Source organism: Lepidothrix coronata, unplaced genomic scaffold (genome assembly GCF_001604755.1).
Source record: "Lepidothrix coronata isolate B3197 unplaced genomic scaffold, Lepidothrix_coronata-1.0 Scaffold7, whole genome shotgun sequence".
NCBI lineage: Eukaryota > Metazoa > Chordata > Aves > Passeriformes > Pipridae > Lepidothrix > Lepidothrix coronata.
The window spans coordinates 9898147-9923445 of NW_016690187.1; the positions used below are offsets into that span (position 1 = coordinate 9898147).

Here is a 25299-nt window from a genome sequence, read left to right on the forward strand (position 1 = left end):
TTTTACAGAGCGCAGTGGAAGTACCTTGCTCTTACCACAGCTAAAGGTATTATAAATATATTGAAATCCCACAGTCACTGATGTGGTCAACTAAAGTCCATGTGGACATCAATATGCGAACATCTATTTCAAATGCTCTCCTTGACGTCCGGCACACTCCCTGGGCATGTTGTCTACTGTGTCAAAATTTAATCAGGGGAGAAAAGGTGCAAGTGTGCTTGTCAATTATTCACAATACGCACACCCAAATACACACTCCTAAATACATGAAACCATATTCACGGGTGCATGCCCGTTGACTAGCCCACATTCAGAAGGGATATCTTTTAATTTGGAATAAAATTTTTACCTCTGTTCTCCCAAAGATACACTGTGTAAGTGTTGTCACAAAATAACAGGATAATAAGCTACTGTAACCTGTTGTTATTCTACTAACTACTCATTATAAACCAGATGCATACAAAAATATCTACTATTTGAACAGATGAAATACAACATGCAAATAAATATCACCATAGTATAATAGAATTCCTAAATTATATCACAAGAATTATAAAAACAGTAAAACTAAACCTTTATTAGAAATATAAAAAATTATAAGAGAAAACATTCTCCTACAAAGCAAAAATAAAATTAAATAAAACGGCATTAAAATATAATGAAGTTACTGGTTTATAATGAAAATCTGGACTCCATCCATACACTTCCTTCCTTAAGAAGGCCTTCTGATGCCTCCACAGCTCCTTTTCTTTTTTAAGCTCCCATATTCACAGCTAATTCGATATAGCAACATCATCAATCACCCAAGACAGGAACAACTGTCTGTATTCTCCAAGTCTGGCTCAGAGATTCCCTCCACCCCATCCCTTACAACCATCAAAGCTTTTCTCAGTGCCTTTATTTACTTCTGCAACACTGGTGCTCAAGCACATTCTTTTTGTTAAGCTTTCTGTGTGTATTAATTACTGTAAGACAGTTCATAAACATGGGCTTAATGCATCTTCCAGCAGAAACTGCAGCCACCGGAGAGAGCCGGAGTGTGCAGCCGGGCAGCCTGGTAACAGACCAGCACAGCCAGGATGCAAAGTTGACCCTTTACGTGTTTATTCTCTGCCCCAACAGCAAGGCTACGTCACCTGCCACGAGTATCAGAATATTTACTATCAGCTGCAGGGAGGAGAATTATCACCAGCACTACTGAATCCCATCAGCAGATACAATGCAGCAAGCACAGAAATTACTGACAACTGCTCCGCTGACTCGGCAGTGAACCTCACTGTGCAATCTCAGTGCACGTCCTGCCGGAGCCGCCGGATTCCTCAGCACACCTTCCAGACCTCTCTTTGTATTAACGATATAAATGCGCACTGTGAGCTCTTGTGAATCACAGATGAATTTATCTTGTGTGGAAATTACATTTATTTTTTTTTTCCGTTCAAATGACTCAGCCAGAGTGGCTGAATACGGCATTCAAAATTATGATGGGTAGGAGCATTTTTAAGTGACTGATTTCGCAGCACAATGTGCCCTATATTTATTAGCCTTTTACTCTAGGGCTATTTTAATTGTTATCTGTTCATGCATGCTACACTATATAATGAAATGCTCCCATTTCACTCATAGAGTGGAGAGTTTTTTATGTGTATCTCTATTAATGACCCTTAATTAAGTTGATTTTAGTAATTTAAATATGATTTTCCTCTGGTCAAGAAGTATTTTTAATGGGAGATATTGGAAATGAACTTTCATATAAGCCCTTTTCTAATGCTTCTTATTTAACAGTTACAGCAATTTATCAAGCTATGTTTTTAATGAATGAGGTATGGGGTAGCCATGCAAAAAACCTGTTAATTTACATGATTCATCAAATGTGATTGTTAGCAAACATTTTTTTGGTATTTATTTATAAAATATTTCAATTTTCCAAGCAATTAGCAAAAACGTTACCAATGGATAAACTTCATGACAGTTCTAAGCTACAATAAATACAAGGATACATCTTAAGAGACAAAAAATAAATTAATGTATTTCAAAATAATTTAGCCATAGTATCAACAGAAGCACAGTACCAAAATTATTTAGGATTACAAGAATTAACATCCAAACCATTTAGGAAATAAAATCAACTTGCTCTTGATAAAGTTAATAACATCAAAAGCATTGTTCTGACAACTCTTTTCAAAATAGGTGATTTAATCTTTTTTTAAAACTGTAAAAAAGAATGACTGTGGAGACAGCATATACCCATTTGGGGGTAAAACACTAGAAGTCTTTAATTTGGCTTGTCAAGTAATTTTAATATTCTATCATAATTTATCTTCTTGTGCAAATATTCATTTTGCTGAAACCTCAGAGGAATAAAAGTTTAAAGTGAGGTATAAAAATTATTATGGGTAACAATATGTGGAATCCAGCCAAGACAACTAGGTAAGGATATATGGCTTTTTACTGCTAATTACCAAATGTTCCCATTTTTCAATCCGAAATAATGGCTGTGGTTTGAAAGACCTTTACTTGTAATCGTAATTCTAACTGTCTAATAAAACACTGACTTTGTAATCCCCCTGTTGCAAAGGTATGCCCAAGCTTCAAAAATAGGATGGGAAAGATTAAAGGTTCTTTCCAGCTCTGTGTAACCTGTGTAGCAGAAGAGCAGCTCACATTTCACAAGCAATAACCTGTGCATTTGCTAAGAAAAAAAAAAAAAAAAAGGAAAAAACCCAAGAACAACACAGGGAAATGCCTGAGGCAGAAGTTGAAACTGATTGGGCAAAGTAGAAGGACAAGAGCCCTTGAAATTAAACAAAAGCAAATTCATTCTGTTGACAGATGTTGATTACATCAAAGCCACAAAAGAACTTTTTTTTTGCTTCTCTTTTTTTTCCTTTTTTGCAACTAATACCTCCACATTTTCTGTGCACTAAGGATATAATGTATCTTAATCAACATAATCCAACACATAATAATTTTCAAATTTGGTAAAAGTATATTGTAACAAGGTCTTAACAACAGGCTTCTCCAAACAAGAGTGTATTCACATGGTCATGTCTGCATACCCGTGCTGGTCACGCCATCATCAGCCCCTTACTTCCAGGGGTTAACTGCTCTGGCAGCCAAATAAAATACAGAGAGCGCTGTGTAATTATGGAGACAGTCAAAGGGCAGACTCTATTTTGAAATCTATTTGCACAGACAAGGTCTTCCAATTTCGCTTACAGGAAACAAGCTGGTAAAAGGGGGTCTCCTCCTCTCCAGATGCTTTCCACACGTTTTTCCCACATCAGGAAATCGTGGACATGGACACCATGCAGCACTGTTTCCTGGACTGCAGAACTATGCCATTACAAGAAGAAGAGCAAGTCCATGCTCGTGAGAAATATTTCCTCCTAATTGGACGCATTAGGGGAAAGCAAAACCCATAAGGACTACTGAAAATGTGACTAGCAGCAATTTGTAAACAGGACACAGCCACAGCTGTCATGATGGTACTGGAGAAGAGAAAACAGAAATGAAAGGGTAAAAACACTCTGTTTTTAATAGCATGATTGGGGAAATGAAATATTCATCAGGATAGATGTGACTTCAGTTACAACAGCAACACATTGGTGAAAACATCAACAACAGCATGCTTATGACTCTACTCCGATAAACTGAAACATAGGCCACTATCTTGCAAACATTATATTCTAATTTGGATTGTTTTATTTAATTATTTAAATTATCTGGAAAGTAATGACGATTTGTTTATTTAACAAAGGCACTAACAGAGTTGCTGTTCTTGTTACCCTCCTAAGAGGCAGTAAAGCAAAGGAACAGTCAAATGCCGACGGACTCCAAGGGAGCAGAATCAGCCCCTCTGCCGACATGACCGGGATTCCTCCATGTCACTGAAAGAAGTCGATTTTGGCCCTCAGATATGCTCCCTGCTAATTACAATTCTGCCCTTCATGCAGAGTGGAACTGGGCAATTTGTTTTGCTGTATGCCAATACAAATCAGGTTTTAAATTCGGAGTAAATTTATAAACTATATGGAACAGATTCTTTACTTATTATGATTTAGTCTAGACTAACAGACTAAAATGATGAATCCGTGCCTGGATTAGTTCTATCTGGAACAGTTCCGTGCTTCTAATTCATTATTCAGTCAAACTTAGCCAACAAAATAGCTGTTCTACAAGTTGGTAAACTGGAAAACCACTGAGAATCAGAACCTCTTCTATTTACAGGAAGGATGGCAGCCTAAGGGTACTTCATCCCAATAATAACAACATTCAAGTACCAGTGCCCAGGTCATGACAAGCCATGACCCTCCTCATAGCTCCTTTAGGAAGCTGGCTCGGTGCCACCTTTTATCAGCAGCAACCAACAGTGCAACTTTAACAAACAAGAAGAAAAGGAAAAATTAATATTATATCATTAAAACCTCCTTTGACCAATTGAGTGGTTCTGTATATATTTTTATATATATATATATATATATATATGTATATATATATGGATGGATGGATATATACATACACACACACACAGAGTCACACCAAGGCAGTATTAGAAATAACTGAGTAAAATTCTGGTATCATTAAACATTACTTCCCCATTGTATTATAGGATTTAAAGAATGAAGAGTACAATCTAACTATATCTGAACAATATTCATTAACATACCAAAGAAAATGAGTTGTCTGTTACAGAAAACAGGATCAGGCTGTACAAGCTTAACTTTGAGAACAGGGCATTGCAGTTTTCCAATAGAGCTTTACATGCTAGTGCTATTTCTACTATATTTTCTCTCTCTGATAAAATAACACTAGTAGAAAATAAAAAGACAGTGTTGACTAAAGCAGTATTACAGTAAAATGGAACAAGTCCAGTACAAAAGCTGGACAAAGCAATATTAAGAGTTTCAATCACAGTTAATATCAAGGGAATTTAGGCTCCAGATCACAGCATCTGGCAAGTATCAACTTCTGTGACTAGCAGGAGAAACATTCCTCTTATGTTACTGCATTCCTATATTGAGTAAATTAATTTATCATAAAGTGAATAAATTAGAATGAGAAACATAACTGTTCAGGCTTGCATATTTAAATACATTTTTCAATCACTTTCTATTTATCCCTAGGTTTTTTAAAAGATCAGAGAAATTACTTTTGCTTGAAAGATTGCTTATTGTATTAATGATTTCGATTTTTTTGGGAAGTAACAATTATTGTAACAAGTTACGCAGTTTAAAAAAATATCAGTTTCAGATTAAAATAATAAGCTATTCAAATAGTCCTCACACACAGCACAATACCAAATCTTGTTGTTTATATGCACCCACCCACAGCTTTAACATTCATTGAATCCTACTGGGATAAAATCTTTTCAGGTGCTCTGCGAAACAACTGTTTTTCAACTGGCATGTTTATGTCCTACATACATGCCTGAATCAATATTAAATGTTAAAAATAAATCCTATTTTAACCTCTTAAATTTCCACCTGAAATGGAAAAATATGTCTGGATCACCACAAAAAACCACTTCCCACAGAAACCCTTTCAGTGGGTGAGCAACACTGCTGAAATAAGAGTAATCTTTGCACAGAAAATTTAGGAACGCTCCTGAACATTGTATCAGGATTTTCTACGTAGCTTGAGACACGGTAAGAGGATGGGTAGTCAGTCCTTTTCCTTCACAAAGTATAAGAATCCTTGCAGTAAGTATTTTCAATACACCTGCAGCCAAATCTTTAAAGACACAATGCGATTTCTGAATCATAAGCCAGTCTTATACCAAAATTAAAAAAAAAAAAGTGCACATGGCTAGCAAGTTTGGGATGAATGGGTTAACTAATTAAGATTATATTACTACTCATTTGGTAAAAATGACAGCTAGCAGTGTTTTTTGATTTGTGTTAAAAGTTGTTAATGACTTGTATTGTCCTATTTTCACACGAAAACACAAGTTAGGTTAGGATAGTTAAGCCTTTACTGAGAAAACACGTATGTGTCCTTTGCTAGACTGACAAGCGTTAAGGTTAGGGAATTACATCCTATAATTCAGATATACGAGCAGAGAGGTGTAAGAGTTTACAGCTGTTTCTACTAAACTACTGTGGTGGTGGTGGAAATAAGCGCTTTTTTTTTTATTTTTTTAAGAAGATGCTCTGCACCAGGAAGACGTTCCAATCAAGTGCTTGCCGCAGATAACTTGTAGCATCCTGATTAAAACATTTATTTTTAAACCTGTCAGTCATTAGTATGTGCTATTAATGCATAACTTGGAAGCTTATTCATAAATATGTGACATTTGGGTCACTGAATGAATTATAATGATAGAATTATGGTTCAAACTTGGAAGAGTAGGGTATAATGTTTGGAAGCTGTTTTAAATATCTTTAAAATACCTTTCACTTATCTTCATGCTTAACATTTACAAAGACCTCTTTCTTAGCATAAAAGTCCCTGTTTATCAAACAGTGATACAGGAAGAAGTTGTTTACATTTTCAGAAGTACCAACATACATCACTTATGACAAAAAAACCCAAGCACTCCATAAGAAATGCTCAATCACTGTCAATCATACACACTAAAATATACATAAACCAAAGCATGTGGTGTGAACTGTATTAGATTCAAACTGAACACAGAATTACAACTATAACAAACAAAAAACCAAATAATTACTAGTGACTCACAGGCTGATTTACCAAACTACTGGAAAGGTAGGTAACCATAGAAACCTGTCAGCCTAAATTCAGTACTTTAAAATTTGTATTTAGTTGAAAATGCTGACAATTATGTTTCTATTTGACAAAATCCATACTTTTAAAGGCTTCACTATTTGCTTTGGTACTTAAATAAATGCTTAAAATTATTTCGTCTTTTGGTTACTAATAATTTGTCTTCTATAGCTGATTTTACCCAAGTAAAGATTGCACTTTACTCTCTGTAATATAAAATGTTAATATATTTTAATATTGCAAATTATTTTCTAACATCTCTTTAATGACTGAAATTAAATAACAGTATAAAACAAACACTTCTGCACTTACTATTAAATATTTTGCATATAGACTTTTCTACTGCTGCACACTAGCAAAAAAAATTTACTCAAATTAACAGTTATAGCTGAAATGCTAATAGCCTTTCAACTTATAGTTCTTTTTCACTGACAATTACAATTTGCATAGCTTAAAATTTAATACTATGATTAGTACTAATGTCCTATATTTTACTTCATAATCTAAATGAGTAAAATATTATTTTTGTAGTTTACTGGCTCTTATACTTAGGTCATAATGTTCAGTGTGTATTTCATTATGTAGATGAGCAATGGGTGTTGTCTAACATGATCTAAATGGGTCAACGGTATTTTCCTATTCACATTAATCATCCAGACAGCCACACACAAGAAAAAAAAAAGCCTTGAAAACTAACCTAGGAGATCTCTTTTTATCACTGACTCTTCCCACTACTCCCACAACAGCAAACACACGCAACAGGAGACGGGAGCCTCGGAAACCGGGGAGCCAAGGTGCTGCTCTCTTGCCAGCGCGCAGCTCCCGCCACAGCCGGTGCCGGCAGCGGGCAGCGCTCCCTGGGCTGCCACGGCCCCGTGCCAAGAATGATTCTCGTCCTGCGAAGTTCAATGGGAGCTGTGTGTTGACAAACTGAGCAAATTTGAATCAGCAAAATTCATTCTTGGCACGGGGACACACAACTGTGCTGAATGCAAAGGCGTGCTGCCCGCTGACGCTGCTCTGGCAGCCTGGTTGTTCCTGTGTAAATACACTTGTCGGAAAACTCCCGCTAAAGTCAAAGGACACAGGATGAGGCCATTTATCGCCAATTGTTTATAAAACACATCAAAATTAAGGGTTCTGTTCTCAAGCCATGTAACTACCATCTACGGCCCATTTCATATATGGCATATTGCAAATAAAATGGCAGTTCATAAATAACACACCGCTTCTGTAGAAAGGGAAGCTGTTCTAATAAATGCTAAAGGGAAAGAACATAAGTGTAAAACAGGTAGAAAGTAACAGGATGGTTGTGTACCAAACATTCAGACTCATTTATTAAAAAAATATATTATTAAGATTAAAAAAAAAGGAAGCCATCAAAATTGCCTCAAACACCAAAAGTACTGCCATGGCACAAAATTTCTGTAAAGGCAGAGATGACACATTTGATTATATTATGGGGTAACAGGGTTGACAGAGCTTGCCTGGGAAACCCCACATTGTTTATGCCATGGGGCAGATCCTGTTGGACATCACAGGGGAGGTCAGAGCTTCTTGGAGATGGGATGCATGGGCTGTGAGACAACAGGCAGTGTGGTGGTGGGACTCCTTGCCTCCTCCCTGATCACAGCTGGACATCCAGTGACGGATAGTTAAGCTTTACCAGTGACCGCCCTCTGCACTCACCCTTATATCACAATAATATCAACACAGCCATACATATTTCAGTCTGTTTTCTAGTAACAAACTTAAACTCTTGAAACTGGTCTTGGTTACCACTGAAAGTAGCTCTTATTTGTTAAACAGGTATCAGTAATAGCAGCACACATAACATCTCTTCTCCAGAAGCTATACTGGCCACTCACTTGCCGCCACTTATTTGCCAATGCAATCCCAAATTACTCACTTTGAGATATGAAAACCAATAGTATGGCTTGGGCACTGGCCACTGACTTTCTCTGACAGCCTTCACCACGTTTTCTCTTCCAATCCACACATGTAAATGAAGGGGGATAGGAACTGTGCTTCAGCTTATAAAGTAAACTAACCAACATATGGCAAAGTAGGAGCTTTCCAACTTTTTGGACCTCATAAGACTTAATGTGCAACACTCATGCCCTGGACAAGTGTTTCACCAGTACCTAATGAACAACTGGGTATAGCAGGCACCTTAACTGGATGCAGTAACTCATCAGTGCAGAGCTAAGGCATCCGTGGGCACTGACCTGGTGGCTAATTTACTAAACAACTACCACCACTATGATCAACTACCACCACTATGATGAATAAGGTTCAGTCTTTGCCATGACCTTTCCTAGCTGTCAGGAACATGGAGGAGAGGTCAGCATATTTCATTGTGTGACAACACATGTGCAGGTCAATATCTGGCACATCATTTGCCCTGCCTTGTCCCACAGGATGTACATCAGGAGGAGTTAAGACAACTGACATTCAACACCTGCAAACTTCTAAAGCACATCTTTGGGACTGGCTCCAGCCCTGCCCATCTGGCCCTTTGCTTTTCAATGAGAAAACATCACGTCTAGATCCCAAGAGTTAGCTGGGAGTCCTGAGAGGTAAGGAAGGACCTCTGGTTCTCTGCACTGCCTCACATCCCATGGTCAACATCCCAGCTGTTACTAAGGGAGGAAATACAAGAAGCACTCTAAAATAAAAACAAGAAATCACAAATTACAGCAGCTACTTAATTCCTAGAGAGAAGATCACGCAGTCCAGTTGTACTTTAGGCAGTGTCTCTCACCTCCAGATCTTGACCTTGCTCCCTGTCACTCCTCCTGATGCACACTGTACAGGTATCAGTCACCCACATAATAGCTGCTTACTGCAGACAGTGCTCTAAGGATGGGTACGGCAAGGCCCACGACAGCCACTCCCCACACAGGCCAACTTAAAAAAAAAAACCAACCCACAATTTTACTTGTGATTATTTTTCTAATTAAAAAATCAGGTCAGTGAAGTTGTTCATTAAACCTCTATCCAGGTATGATTCACGACGCACTATAAATTATTCTGAGAATTATAAAATAGGGCTGGACAGAGAGTCTAAATGCCTCAAGTCTGGAGGGAGTGCTGGTGCTTCCACAATGTTCTGCAGAAGCCCAGTCACACAACCAGGCAACTTCTGTGTTTGACTTCGTATCTTTGGTCTGACTTAAAAAACTTTGGTTCAATGCCTGATTAAATTCTGACCAGCTTTGGGGCTAAAATATATGAAAGATGTGATCACAGAAGTTACACGTCTTTACAAAATCATAGCTGAGTCATGTACAGGAGGAGGTCTCAAATCCTTTTGACTCTAAAGTCATCTCCAAATCAGCGGATTCAGTCAATTACATAATAAGAATCCTGCTGTATAATTTTATCACAGAAAATGTGAAGTCTGTTTCAATCCACTTGCATGGCCTACTGTAAAGTGATGTGACTGTGAATTTGAATTTTACAGCCCTGGCCACAACTTCATAAACGTCAAGGCTCCTGATTTGCATTCAGTAAGCAAATAGCTACAGCAAAGTTGATTCTGACGTGGCTGCTCCCTTGGCAAAGGCACAGCCATCAGAAGTGACTTGCCTGTGCCTTTGCCATGCAGTGGTTGGTAGGGAATCACCACTTGTCACACCACAGCGGACAGAAGAGAACCAGTGCCTTTACCCCAGCAGTTTATTTTCATATGGCTGAACTTCAGCTGCCAACATCCCACCAACCCACTTGCAACCTCCATCTGGTTCCCATAGCTGGGGGTACTGTTGCAGCAAAACTTGCCAAAGTTTATCCAGCAACTATTTCAGTCCATACCTGATTTTGTGAAGCAGCTTTTACAAAAGACAAAACAGACTCCAAATGAACAAAACCAAGACTGTCTTTATCAAGCAGGTTTTAGAAACAGCCACTTCTGCAAGCTTTGAGTTGCTCTGAAATTAAATTTTGGCAAGAAAACATGTATTAGTTAAGGAGAGTATTCTAGAACCCAAAACTCTTAGACAATATGATGATATTACTCAGAAAGCTGCTGGGACAGAGCTATAACAGCAAAACAATCCTTCCTAGTACATCTTGATCTTTTTGAGGAACTGATTTAAGCTTTCCCAGAAGTGAAATCTTCGCATGAGCTGAGCCTCTGCTGATTTAGCAGAGTGTGTCAGAGCATAAATAAATCTTTATAAACCCAGACAAGTCCCACTACTTTATTTATTTCTTTAAAGAACACCCATTTCTGCCATGACTCACAAGGAAGTATGTTAATAATCAGTGCAGAACAACCAGAAATAGGTTGGAAAGGTGAGACTTGCCTAGTCACTTCACAGGTGTTAGTTCAGAAAGCACATGACAATGATATTAACCTTTGTCACCACTTACTGATTCATCCATGATGCACAAATGTGACTTGATGCTCAGATCTGCACAAAACACTATGGGCAACACTTCCTCTCAGTGTCAAACCAGGATGTCTTTGCAAGATGACTATCCACTTTGTCCAGTGCTGAAGGACCTCAACTCAACAACTCCAGATGAGTTTACAAGCACACTCAAGAGCTGAGAACTCAAGAAGCACATAAGCAGATCTGCAGTGCCTGCTGTATTTATTACATAAAGCATCTCCATTTTACATGGAAGGAAGCTAGAAGCTCATTATTGCTTTTGTCCAACTCCATCTTCACCTGTCTCTATCAGAAAATCTGAGATTAAACAGCTGGAATTTCTGTTAGAAACAAACAATTTCTTTGCCTTTTTCTTTCAATGTTACGCCACATCTGCTGACTTTCATAATTTAAAAAAAATAGATAGGGCAGGACCTAATTTAAGTTTATGTACAAGAAAACATGAAACAGATAATCTGAGAAGTGTATGCATTTCTTCAGAGAGCATCTGATATGCTGTAAGCATTAATGTATAAATTCAGATTGTGTTTATTACTGCAACGGTGCAAAAGGAGCTTGATCTAAAACTGAAACATAGCTTTAAACAGGTTTTAAAAATGAATACCTGGAAGTAAACACCTTTAAAATGTGAAAGCTGGAGACTTCATACAGCTGGTTAGAGTGGGTGGTTATTTATAATCTAAATTCAAAAGAGAATAGTGCAACTTTCAAAAACACTCATGACAGTTTTCTCAGGCTGCACACTACTGAGCATGTTTGCCAAAAGACCTCCGAGGAGCTTTGAGGAGCCCTTTATTCTCCTTTCTAAGGCTTCCATGCAGCAGGGTAGTTTGCCGAACACTTGGTTTCCAACATTTTTCTTTTTCTTCAGGAATTAAGAAGTATAGGGAAAGACAGTTACTGATTTGGAAAGGACAAGATCTCTAAAAGCAGAACAAACAAATTTTCCATACTTTGTTTCTATGTCATAAAACATTTTCAGCATTCTCCACTCAAATAATGTTTTCAATATGAAGTATCTTGAGGGAATTAAAAAAAAAATAATTCAAACTTCCTTTGTCCACCAAGGAAAAGCCAGTTCTCATATGGATAAAGCCCTTTGCCAATGAACAGTTCATTTCTCCTAAATCCTTTAAAAAACATAGCAATATAATGTAATAGCTATGACAAAATAGAGAATTCTGACACTTTTTATAAGACTAAACACAGCCACATACAATATTTTCCTGTCCAAATTGCATCCAATAAACTACAAGACCTTACCCTGTGGTAAACAAATTTTCATGCATATTCTCTCACATTTTACTCCTACAATTAAAACATGCACTATTCTGGTTACACAACACACCTGATAACGTGAAGGAGACTGCGGTTCAGTAATTATATATGAGTGTGAATCTATTAGAGATGGGGTATTTGTTTTCTGCCACATTTCTAACCCAATGCAGCAAACCAAGATTGAGGCTAAAGTGAATATTTAATTATCCAAGCTGGACAGACTACGTGGTGCTGATACATAACAAACAGTATGCAGTTGTTTTAAATTTGATTTGACAAAACCTGGGAATTTGATAGCAAGACTTTCACTTAGAAAGCAAGTTCATTATCAGTTTGTTTTGGCTTCCTACATGGTAGCCCACATTGCCACTGGAGGATGCTTAGAAAAACCCTATGCTCAAAAGCCTTGAAGAACAGCGAACCAACAGGCCTCAGACAAGCAGGCCTCTCAAGCACAGAGCAGCTTTGCCCCTTTTGTGGGTGTTTTTGCCTGTCTGACAGGCAATTCACTCTGACATTTATTGGAGAAGCATCCTGAAGAACACCACACCGTGCAGCACTGGCTGGCAGCGAGCACCTGGGGCAGGGGATTCCTCAGGGCAGGAGCGCAGGGGAAGCCCCAAAGTGAGAGATGGGTAAATGAAGGGCTAAGGAAATCTGTGCAATGTGGCAAGGGCCACTGAGCAGAAGTGGTACAAAGAACATGAGCTTTGATGACAAGTGCAGAGACAGATGTAAAGGCTGGGGAAAGAAAACTTACAGCAGTTTAAAAGTGTAAGGTTCAGAAGAAGAATTTGGCAAAACAGAAAAAGGCAGAAAACCTCGGAATTTATCAATCAAAACTTAAGTCATATAAAGGGGGTAAAAACCAAGCAACTGAGAAAAAGATCCTTATTATAAAATATGATTTTAATGTTTTGAAACAGTTCCTTTTAAAAAATCTTTAGGAGTTTGTTTTCACTCTAGATAACACCACAGGCCAGTGGTGTGACCTGAACTGCTTAACACAAAATATGAGTGACTTTTCTTAAATGGAGACTAGAACTTGGCTTCATACAGTGCCTTTCATACTTAGTGTATTATAAATTGCTTTAAATACTGGCAGGCAAACAGCCATTATACACTCAAGAGCTCATACATAATAATACTTAGAATTTTTATAGTGCTTTTCATCTTCAAAGTGCTTTACAAACAACTCATTAATTTCAACCAATGCACCTGCAAGGTAGGTGAATATCTGCATTATAGGTGGAGAAAGACACAGAAAGTTCAATGACTTATCCAAAGCCATGCACACTACCAGCCCCAAATATCCCTAGCTCCTGCCTCCAAGCCCATGAAGGACCTGAGCTCCACCCTGTGCTAAGACTGTAGGTTCTCTTCAGCCACACAGTTGTAGGAGGACCTGTTTTACTGCAAGGACAGTGGCAAGCTAGCTGGAGAGCCTCCCTTTTCCAAAGCTGGTAAATTCCCAAGGACTGCTAGCTCCCTCCAGAACCACCAACCCCAGGAAACGGGAAATCCATGAGATGCCAAAGTGAGCCCCACAACATAGGTTCTCAAACTGATTCCCCACCAAGCAGTGAGATGAGAAAGCTGCTGCGCTGGCAGAAGCCTTTGCCTCTCTCCCTATTTATTTCTAACTGCTGCACAGACTCCAGTGCAGGAGATTCCTACAATTCAGGCAACACAACCCTGAAAGCCTCCGATTACCACCATGATTCAAGAAAACAGCTTCACTCCTCCAGTGTTCTCGAACTATCAAAAACTTGTATCGAATTTTTGTCTATCAAGAACAGTAACTCCCTCCCTTGCTGGTGACTGGAAAAAAAAATCTTAATGTGATTACACTGCATTATTCCAATTTTTGAGGTTTAAAAATATCTGATATGATTTTTTAAAATGACTTTTTTAAAAAAAACCTTCAGAAATACCAGGAATGTCAAACCTAGAGCAGACAAGAAACCCAGAAGGTGTGAACAATACCTGTACTGTGCTACAGTAGGACCTTATATTCCCTTACATAGGGAAAAAGAATAATGAATTTTTAGTAACACCATCTTTATTTCAGATGTTTATTAGTCACTAGATTTAAATAAATAAATCTGAGAATCCTTATCTGTTCAGTCTTCACATTCATGAACTCAGAGCTATACAAGCTCTCCAGCCACTGTAGCTCCTCCTTGGGTAAACAGCTCATGTTTAAAAAACAAAACAAACTGTTACAATAATAGAAAAACAAAAAACCACTTTTTCTTAAGATATCAAAATAAAAAAGTCTCTACAGTAATGGCATAACATGTTAGTTCAGCAAACACAAGCAGTAGAAGATAAATGAAACGCAAAAATGTATGTAGCTAAAAGAGTTCTGCCAGCCTGCCCAATTGACCTGGATATAAAAGCCAGAATAAGGAAGAAAGCAGCTTTTAATTACTCTTCCCCATCTAAATTTTTTAAACTTACAAAGAAAAAATTGAGCAAGGTCACATAATCCAAAACAATATGAAGAAACAACTCCTGATTGTTAAGCAGAAACTACAAGTCCCCCACATGAGAAGAATTTTAGGCTAACTATTTCATTGATTTAAAGTGGGCTCGTGTCTGACTGCCAACACCATGCTTTTTAAAAAAATATGTCAAGTTTACAACTCTCGGTGAAAATAAAAGTATATAAGAGCAAACTAAAATTAAAACATACAGGAAATGCAATTAAATTTAATTACATGGAACACTAATATTCATTCTGCAATCATAAGAAAAAATCCTAAAACCATTTTCTACATAAAAAATCCACCACAATAATATTCTACAGCTAAAATAATATACAATCTTTATATAATGCAGCTTTTCTGATGCAATGAAACACATTTGAGAGCAACATGCAAGAACAAAATTAAAATATGCAATTGTATCCAATAAACTCTGGAAGCCTAAAAGTGATGATGCAGTAAAAAACCACCAACATGGTAACACTAATGCTGCAACATTTTTTGTTATTTTGTTTAATAACTTGTCACTTTATTTGTAAGCAGTAATCAAGACATATTACAGCAACTTCTGTCTCTGCTTGTGCTCTATTATTCTTCGCTGCTTTTGTTTTCAGTCTAGGTTAAAAAGAATCTTTTCTCCTAATCATCAACAAACTAATACTAGATTTCACTTGGGGTAAGGTATGCTACCCATCAGGACAAGGCAACACTACATAAAAATGACAAAGAAAATAAAAAAAGCAAGAGGCGAGGTCTGAACACAGTTTTCTTTCAATTCCCTTGGGAATCGTGGTTTTATAAGTCTTGAATTCCCGGGCAGAGGGGATCATGTTCATCAGTTACAGCAGCTCCTCTGGGCCTAAGTCCAGGTAGACTGCTTGTCTAAACTTGATGAAATATAGGCGCCATCAGGTAACAGCAGTGGTCAGGGAGACTCCAGAAATGTGTAACTGAAAACTGAAAAATGAAATTAAAACAAGGCTGTAGCCAAACAGCCTCTTTCTACAGGATGCAATAACTGTAAGGCGGAGAGCGTACAACGTACAGACCGCTCCTTGTATACATTCCCTCGCTTTTTCACATATATAATATGAAAGTCAGGCTGGGTACACAAGTATATTTTAATAAACACTGATTTTAAATAGAAATACTTAGGAAAAAAACCACTGTGACAAATACACATGGCTTGAATAGATAAAACATAGAAAAAAGGAAAGCAATTGCCCTGTAACCCACTCCCCCTCCCACTTCATTACTTCAAAATATTTTCAAATTAAATTTTAATGCTAATAAATATTGCTAGGTCAACAGCACTGGGATGTGGTGTCTGGAAGCACTGCAAGCTACCCATCATGGCACATCATCATGTCAAACTCAAAGAGAAGGAGAGGCAGCAAGTCTCTCTCATCAGATGTGAATTTCCAACTGCTATAGGAATGTGCTTGTTTGGGAGCCAGAGAGAAGGATGGAGGGGAAAAAAAAAAAAAAGGGAAAATTATACAATCCCTCATAGAGAAGATCACAGTAACTAGGGGTCCTACAGGTGGTTCAGCACAGAAAAAGCCTTTTACAGCGATGAAGCACTACTCTGAAATCAGAGATTGCAGAGGACCAGCAGAACTGTTACTGAAGAATGCTCAAAAACTCCTGAGCTTTTGCTTAAATTTCCTCACGATTCACAACTGTCACAACCAGAATACCGTGTCTACTACATCTTAATATCATGGAAAGAAAAACCAGCTTAGATTTCATGACACAGATGTCCACTGCAGCTGTAGCACAAAAAAAGGTTCAAAACCAGAAGTAGCCTGTCTACAAGGTGACTTCAGAAGAAATCCAAGTCTCTCCAGAATAAAAAAGAATAAAATACCATGGCACTATAGAAATATTTTTGGTAGCTTCAACCTTACATTCCAACTATAGCTATACATAGGAAAGTCACACAAGAAATGAGGGGAAGTGTGCCAGACCAGCTCAGTATGGTTTCTGCTGCACAGCTTGAGAACATCCATGACACACAAATCCCAAACTTTACAGACACGTAGTATGTTGTTCTTACGTGTGCCTTAAATCCAGCTTCTGGTCTAGATGGGGTAATTCACTGCAAAAACTTGAGTAAAAGGAATTAATCATCTAAATTTAGAAAGCCACATCACATATGTTCACTGCTAAACCGCATGTTTGCCTGGTAGCTCAGGAGCAGCAGGGATTAGGGCAGGCTCAGGCCCTGTTTCATCCTGCTGATGCTGTCCTGCCACAAGACCCTCCAGAAATTACTCCCTTGGTGCTACAGTTTCTCCATCCATCAGCTAGTGCTCACCATTTCAGTCCCTTTTGTCTGCCTTAGTTCTGCACTGTGAGCTCTCAGAAGCAAAAAAAAATGTTTTATTGTATGCTCACAGGACATCTGATCCTGTGATTTTGGAGAGTGAAGCTATCTGCTCTAAACGCAATGTAAGCCACAATTTGAGGTCCATAATTTCTTTAGGGATGATTTAGATCTTCATTCTTTCTCCTCAAGTGCTATATATTACAGTAAACAAGCTCAGAGTCCACCAGAGACCTGTGATAAACTCTACGACTATTCCTGATGTTTTAAGTAACAAACACGCAAGGACCAAGCAGCCAGAGACTTCATGATTCTATCCTGCACACAGGCTAGGCAGGGTCATCTTTCAGTATAGATTTTAGGAGCCTGTATTTTTTCTTCCTTTAATTTAATCCCTAAAAATTGTGGAGTGGTATCCTTTATTTCATTTATTTGCTGTATGAGTATAGAGGAGTTTAAATCTGTCATTTTGTTCTTTGCAGAACAATACTAAGATCTGTGTGTTGGCTAACACTGCATTGGTGGGCCCAAAGAATAAGAGCCTGAACCAACACCTGAAGAAGAGACAAAGTTTGCCTTCTGTGCTGCCCAGAGGCAGCACTGAACTGCACATCTGGAATTAAAATCACAGAAATGACTTCACATTTTAGACTTTCCACTCTGTTACATGGTATTGTGTTGAGCCTTTGCTTCTACATCTGCAGCCAGGTAAGGAAATGCCAGAGAAGGACAACAGCCTCTGGCAGGCAAGGTAGAAGTTCTGCATGCAAACAGTCCTCACTCACAGACACCCCCATGTCCAACTCTGAAGACAGAGAGAGCACTGTAAAATCCACTTTGGAAACATGGCAGCAAGCCAAGTCCCTCTGATGGGGCACCCCATTTTCTTGGTAGACATTCTCAGAGTTTTCTGGCATTTTCCCTCAGGGTCAGTGGCTTATGCAGAAAGCTGGACAAAGGCCCTTCAGCGAATCACCACACCAGGGCGGTGAGCTTCTGCAGATGACAGAAAAGTCTCAGAGCTCTGCGAGGGGAATGGAAAGAGAAAGCAGCTTTTTTCTGCTTAGGGAAAGGTCCACGTGAGCTTTAAGAAAAACTCTGCAAAATGGAAAGTGATACGCACAAAATACATTTACAAAAAAGTTCAATTTTTGCCTGAAGGATTACAGCCAGGCTTACTTTCTGGCATGTGAAAATGTACCTGTCCAATATACTCATCACAGACTAAGCACTGGCAAACACAGGACACTGCCTGGGACCCGGCCACCCAAGATATAAGGCACACAGAGCAGAGGAAGCATTCACAAAAAGCTGAAACTAAGTACTCTTCAAGAACTTGTCAGTGACTTTGTCTCTATGTGGATTTTAGCTGTAACCACAACAGTGATGCTCCAGCATCAGGTCAGTGGGCACCTTCCTAAAGAGAAGAAAAGACTTTTTACATACTAGAACAAATGGCTACAACAGTAGGTGTGGGTCAGTAAAGCTGTTGATGTGGCAGAAAACCTTGAGTTTCAGCCACTGTCCTGGACATCTGCTAATGACTTTCCTTCATTTAAAGGCAATATTAGCTAATGCTGACCAAGAAACCTAAGCTCACAGAGAAACAACACCCTACAAATCCACCCACAGCCAGAAGTGATAGATCTTGGCAGAAAAAAAAGATGCTGTGTGCTGCCAACAATACATTACCTCTCAACTGAAGGAACAATTAAACACTTTATTGAAAGGGGAATATTTTTTCTCTCATGCCTCAAACCATGAAAGTGCATGTCTCCCCCAGAGTTGCTGCACTGTTGAAATGGGAATAATTCCTTGTCTGCCTGATTATTTTCAAGACGGAGATGAAACTACCTTAGCATCATTTAAAAAATGTTGAAATTGTACTACAATCAAATGGTTTGAACTTCTACCACGCATCACTTGCAGCTCATAATGCTAATGTTAAATTCTGGAGACATGAGTCTGTCTACAAATTAATGGAAAATGTGAATTAATATTTTCTTCCAGCTAATTGCCCAGCTCATATATTGCACAGTGCAGCCAAGCACATTTGACCTTGAAAACTCTCTTGTACAAGTTTTCACTTTTCCTCATCCAGCAAAAAAAATCAGAATTACAGGACATATTTAATTGTAAGTCTGGAATGCCAAGAAACAGTTAGTCAAGTCTCCCCAAAACTGTTATCTGTATATTCTACAGTTAATTTTTTTAAAAGCATTAGCTTAGAAGTATAGAAAGTTACTACAGATAAGGATTAATTGTTTGAGTAGTACATTTCTAAGTTTCTTTTTAATGGTGAAGAAGATACAGATGAAGACACTTCTAGCATTTGAATATTAATAGTGCTAAGAATTGCCCAGCACTTCTGGGCAAACTTTGAAGCTATACTGCAACAAAATCAAACTCCAGCTATGTCCCCCCTTTTTTTTTTTATTTGTTTTTAAAAAAGGTTTAAAAACACATTTATGTATCTTGTCATTTTACTAAGAGGGGAAAGGAGTAACAGTCTTTGAAAAGTTTTGAAAACAACCATCTCTAAAAGTCTCTGTATTCACAGAAGAAAAGTATCTCACACCATCTCACATACTGTGGTGCTGGAGACAGCTGTAGCTTCTCCCTGAGTGCAGTTTCCATTTAGGAACCTGCGTACGAATTCCCAGTTCTGCAAGGGCTTAGCAAGGCACTTAAGCCCCTTACCAGCAAACAGACAGCCTAGGAACACAAACTACATATCTAAGAGATGTATCACACCCCATCAATCTACAGTGACTTTAAAAACCTGGCCAGTAATGCATTACATACATTATTACAGAATACTTCTTCATTGTTGGAGAAGAAAGATCAGAAATCAGCTTTATGCATATTTAACACAGTAAGTAACTCATTTTACAAGGGATGTCTTCTCATCAATTATTTTCCCGTGGCTTTAAGCCCTGGAAGTTCATTACAAAAAATTAGAGGCTTCTACTCTACAGTAATTTACCTGCCTAAAATAAATAAATCAGGAAGAGATTACTATGCCATAAAGCATCTAAGCAGTATTTGTAGGCATGTAGTTCTTTGATGTCTTCTACTTTATTTCATTACCAATAAAGTATCACAGAAGCAATTATTGTAATACCAGAAACTGTGATAATATCAAATTAGACCATTTACAAGCAAATGAATCAGCATATAATCCATACTATAACTACAAATCATGACAGCGATTTGAAGTGCCTGTGTTCTGGATGTTTCTTAGTTTTAATTTACAAAACTGTAAACTCAATTCCCACTTCTATGCATCACCTGTGCAGCTGAACCCACTGCAAGGCCACTCAGAACCTTCTCCTTGGGTTGACACTGTTTCAATTCTGACATGAGCAAGGCAGAGACTATAAAATAATTTTCCTATGTGACTATCAAAAAGGTACAAACTGTCTTCTTAACTTCTTTCAATCAATTTATTTTACATTTCGAGTATGTGGAGGAAGTATACAAACACCCAAGATTTCTGCTGCTCAGATGCATTTATGTAGAAACAGCTCCATAACAAAGAAAACTTTTATCATTTATAAAAACATAACATCAGATACATGAAAAAAAAACACAAAAGAGGCTACAAAAAAGTAATTTTCCTTCAGTTTAGGTAGAACAGATACCCTTAGGTGAAGAGAAACTAATTTCAACTACTTCTGTCTTTCAGTATTTGCAAATTAAATTATACTTAACTGTCCAGTGCAGGGAAAATCAGATTTAGTTTAATCAGTCTTGTCTTAACTCTGGCAGTTTTGCTTTCTCAGTCTCTGGAAAAACATGTCCCCGAGGGAAGCTGAACAAGGTTTGACGCCTGAAGGGAAGGTAGGAAAGCTTAACAAATTTAAATTGCTTGATTCTTTTAACCGGATGACAGGCTTTCAGTTTCTAAGTGCACATGGGGCTGGAGATGGAGGTGGGGCAGGGACACACAACTTTCACTTGAGAAGCCTGATGTGGTAGAAAAGGTGCCTGTTAGAGAACCTCAGGGTACGAGGGACAACGGCACCCGAAAAGCCTTTACACACACGGATGTGCCAACAGGTAACAAGTTCTGCAGTTGGACGGGCTGGTAGAAGAAACACGTGTACATGTTATGTCAGATTACTTTTTCTGTCAAACGCATGGCAACAGCCAAAATCGTAAGAGCAAAACCAGAGCAAAGCACTGCTGTCCGCACTGTGTGGGCCCCCGGGCCGCCGATCCCCCGCTCCTGCCGGCGCGTGCCCGCCCGGGGGGGCGGCTCCGGCCCCAGTCCGAGCACAGCGCCGGGAACGCGCCTTCATGGAAGCTGAGCCTTGACAGCTGCGGGCGCTGCCGCGGGGCCCCGCCGAGGCTCGCCAGGCGCCGCCGCCGCCACACGCCGCTCCCGCCTGCCCGCGCCCCGCCCGGCGGAGCGGTCTGTCGCTACCCCCGGCAGGCGCGGCGCTCCCCCCGCTCGGACGGGGGCGGGACCTTTCCCTCCTCGATTTCAACGCCAGCACCAGCTCAGCAGCGGCGCCGGGGCGGCCGGCGGAAAGGGCGAGAAGGGCAGGGAAAAGCAGAGCCCGGGCCGGGCCCGCGCCTGCCGCCGGCGGCGCCGCGCACTCACCTGCGCTCCGCAGCGCGCGGGCGGCTCTGGGCGCCGCCATGTTGCCTATGTGAGACGGTCACGTGCCCATGCCCGTGGCCGTGGCGGCGAGGCGGGAGCGCCCCCTTCCCGCCCTCGCCCGGGCCTGAGGGGGCGTGGGGGATCCGCTCGCACCTGCGGTCGGTGTTGCTCAGGCGTGCTGCCAAAGTGCTCCCCTATACAGCCCTCATCCTGCTTAGCTCGGCAACATCCCTAGCGGGCTTGGAGACTGCTCCTTCCGACAGGGAAGCACATACTAGTGAGACAGCGCTGCCCGAAGTGGGGCTCGGTCCGACAAGAGTTGCAGCTGTATTGTTTCATGGGTACTGGAGCTACCTTAGAATTTCTTTCCATTAAAAACCAACCACACAGAAAAAAACCCCTACCCCACAACAAACAACAACAACAAAAAAACCCAACAATTTTTGTACTTTTTGTGACTAAATCATGAACTATTCTTTATGAACTAGGAGGGGATCTCATTAATGCATATAAATAGGTCAAAGGCAGGTGCTGAGAGAATGGTGCCAGACCCTTTTCAGTGGTGCCCAGTGACAGGATGAGGAGCAATGGCCATAAACTAAAACACAAGAAGTTTCACCTCAAGATGAGGAAGAACTTCTGTACATTGAGGGTGGCAGAGCACTGGAACAGGCTGCCCAGGGATGCCATGGTGTCTTCCTCTCTGGAGACATTCAAAACCTGGACATGTTCCTGTGCCATCTGCACTAGGTGACCCTCCTGTCTTGGCAGGGGGGTTGGACTAGATCTCCAGAGGTCCCTTCCAACCCTAACAATTCTGTGAACTAAGTTTTTGCTGTTACATATGTTTGTAAAGGTCTATACAGAATCTGAAAGCTAATGCCTTTTCTAATTAAACCCATTATTTCATTTGCACAGCCAAACTTCATCCATTTAAAAAAGATCTAATAGAGCAAACTTTTCAGTAGAGCAGCATCTTGCCAACCTTTTTTGGTACAGGTACCACCCGACCTTAAAAAACATCCGAAGACCATCTTAACAGTGTTGGTGTGGTAGGTTTCATTTTCAGTCAAATAAAAATCAAACTTAACTTCTAATGTCCATTTATCATTTTTATTTTCCAATGTCTTGTTCGCTTGGCTGCATTTGGCTTGCCTGTATGAACAATTAAACACATTTTGAACTCATGTTCTTATGGCTTATCAGAGTGTGAGAATCACTGTTACAGGACATAAACCTAACAGCTGGCAGGCAACTACTAAACCTGAGGGAATCAAATCACCAAATGAAGGAATGAATAGAATGCATGAAGGTAATCATTACAAGAGTAGAGGGAAGAAACCAAAATGCAGAGATAATAGAAGTATCCTTTCTTACATTCTGACTCACATGTAATGGTCTTTCTCTCCTTACACACATGCACATGTACACACACTGTTAATCTCTAGGATAAGTAAGCAAATTCTCACATGAGAACTGAGGCTGTTTATCTCCAGATTTATTTAGCTCCTGGTACAGCCATTAGTAGTTTTTAACTTCCCATGTACAAATTTTATGATTTAGTTACGAAGAACAGACTAAAAGCACAAGGTGGGTGGGAATGCTGGTGTTATTTACCCCCCTGTACTATGGAAAACGCCTGAAAAAATATGAACTTAAAAGTTACATTGCAAGCATTTCTGCCTTTAAGGAGCGAATTCCAAGCGTTCTCTGATCAAAAATGTGTGCTGTGATCCTCTCAGTGGTCCCATACAGACATCACTAGCAAAAGTGCATTACTTAATCAGCTGCCAAAGCACGATAGGCAGCCATCATATAGCTTATATCCAGACCACACAGTAGGTTAAAGATCAATACAATACCTTGCACTGCCTCCAAAAAATAAAACAATCCACCGCTTATAGCTACATTCTGCATCAACTGACATGTTTCATCGTTGTTATTCAGTGAGGGGAGAATGATAGGAATTTTACAGAAAAATAGAGATAGAAATAAATGTAGAAAAAGCATTGCTAAGCTGTTTAGTTACACCTCGTGAGCACCATTACCCTCTGCTCACCATTACCCTCACCTCTCTGGTGAGAGGTCTGCACACATTTAATTTGCAGGGCAGAAATGCATGTCTTCACTTGTTCCTAATTCTAAAACATAGTATGGTCTTTCACGAGTTTGAATCTCATCAGGCATCATTTTATCCTATTTTGTATCTTGGCAAGGCTTTAGGAATGCAGACACCCAGCCATTGGTTCTATAACAATGATGTACAGTGTAAAGCAATCCACATTGTGCTGCTTGGCCTAAGCAACTACATGTATTTTGGAGTGGATGTACTTGTGTGTGCCTAAAGAGAACAACACACTTCCCATGAAAGTACCCATGTATGATGAGTAGTACACCATCTTTTCCTGATCTGTCACTAAAGGAGAGAAACAGAGAGCCCTAATGTAGCCTGGTCTCACCTTTTCTATTTGAGTCAATAAGCATTTCCTACTCTGTGGAATGAGGCCACTGTTAGAGAAAATGAAGTGAATGCTTGGCTTTTGTCTGCAGCTGTAAGACCCAAATTCCTTATTGTAACAGGCTGGAAACTGGGTGATGGCGTAACAAAATGCAGAAACTGTCGAGACAATACTAGTTATGCTGCTACCACCTTTGTAATTATCTTGTCCTTGAGTGTCAGGCTATTTCACAAATACTTGTAGGTATTGGCTAGTGGTTAGACTGGACCAATTTTTTTTGCATGTCAGAAACCAAGAGGGGATCAATCAAATTACGATCGATTACATTTCAAGTGAACTGTGTAATTTTTGCAGTTTCTGGATGAATTTTAAGCCTAACAACAGTCATTATTCAGTGGTCTCTAATTTATGCTTAGATGCAGACTTTCGCCTTTTACTAAGAAATATAAACAACAGATAGAGGTTTTAGGAGCTTTATACCAGTAAAAGGGGGGTGAATATCTCAGAAAAGAGATACACCATATCCTAACACAGCAAACCTGAAAAATCATACTCTGCCACATTCAAGTTTTATCACCAAAAGAAAATACATCACTTTTTTCCTTGTGTATAATTGTCTTTTGGTTATATTTGACAAATCCTCTGAAATGTTCAAGGACATTGATGTCTAAAGCTGTACTGAGCTTCAGGTTGAGAGGCAGCTTTGGAGAAATCACTTTTCAGCCCAGGGTATTTTCAACACTTGTCTGTATGTTACGTTCTTCAAGGAGAGTCTTTCACATTCCATCTCACTTAGATTGGCTCTTTGCTGTCAGAGCCAGCATGTTCTAAATGTAGAATCTCAACCTTATTTCCTCTGAAGATTGGGCAGGCTGATATTAAAATAAGCAAAAGATGTGCTAAGGAAGAAGGTTTCTATATGCAAGTTTGAAAGTGGCCTGTAACAGTCTGTAAGACAACAGAGTTATGCATTATATACACATGAACTCTTATGTAGAACAATATAGAA

The 25299-nt window shown here is 39.4% G+C and overlaps 1 protein-coding gene across 1 annotated transcript in view; it reads right to left on the reverse strand.

Moving 5' to 3' along the window:
• The window catches only part of METAP1D (methionyl aminopeptidase type 1D (mitochondrial)), a 45300-nt gene extending 23384 nt beyond the window's left edge, over positions 1-21916 (reverse strand). Inside the window, exon 1 of the mRNA XM_017839063.1 lies at positions 21832-21916. Within this exon, the coding sequence (XP_017694552.1) occupies positions 21832-21871 (40 nt within the window). The 5' untranslated portion in view covers positions 21872-21916. The remainder of the gene's footprint in view (positions 1-21831) is intronic.
• Between the last annotated feature and the right edge of the window lie 3383 nt (positions 21917-25299).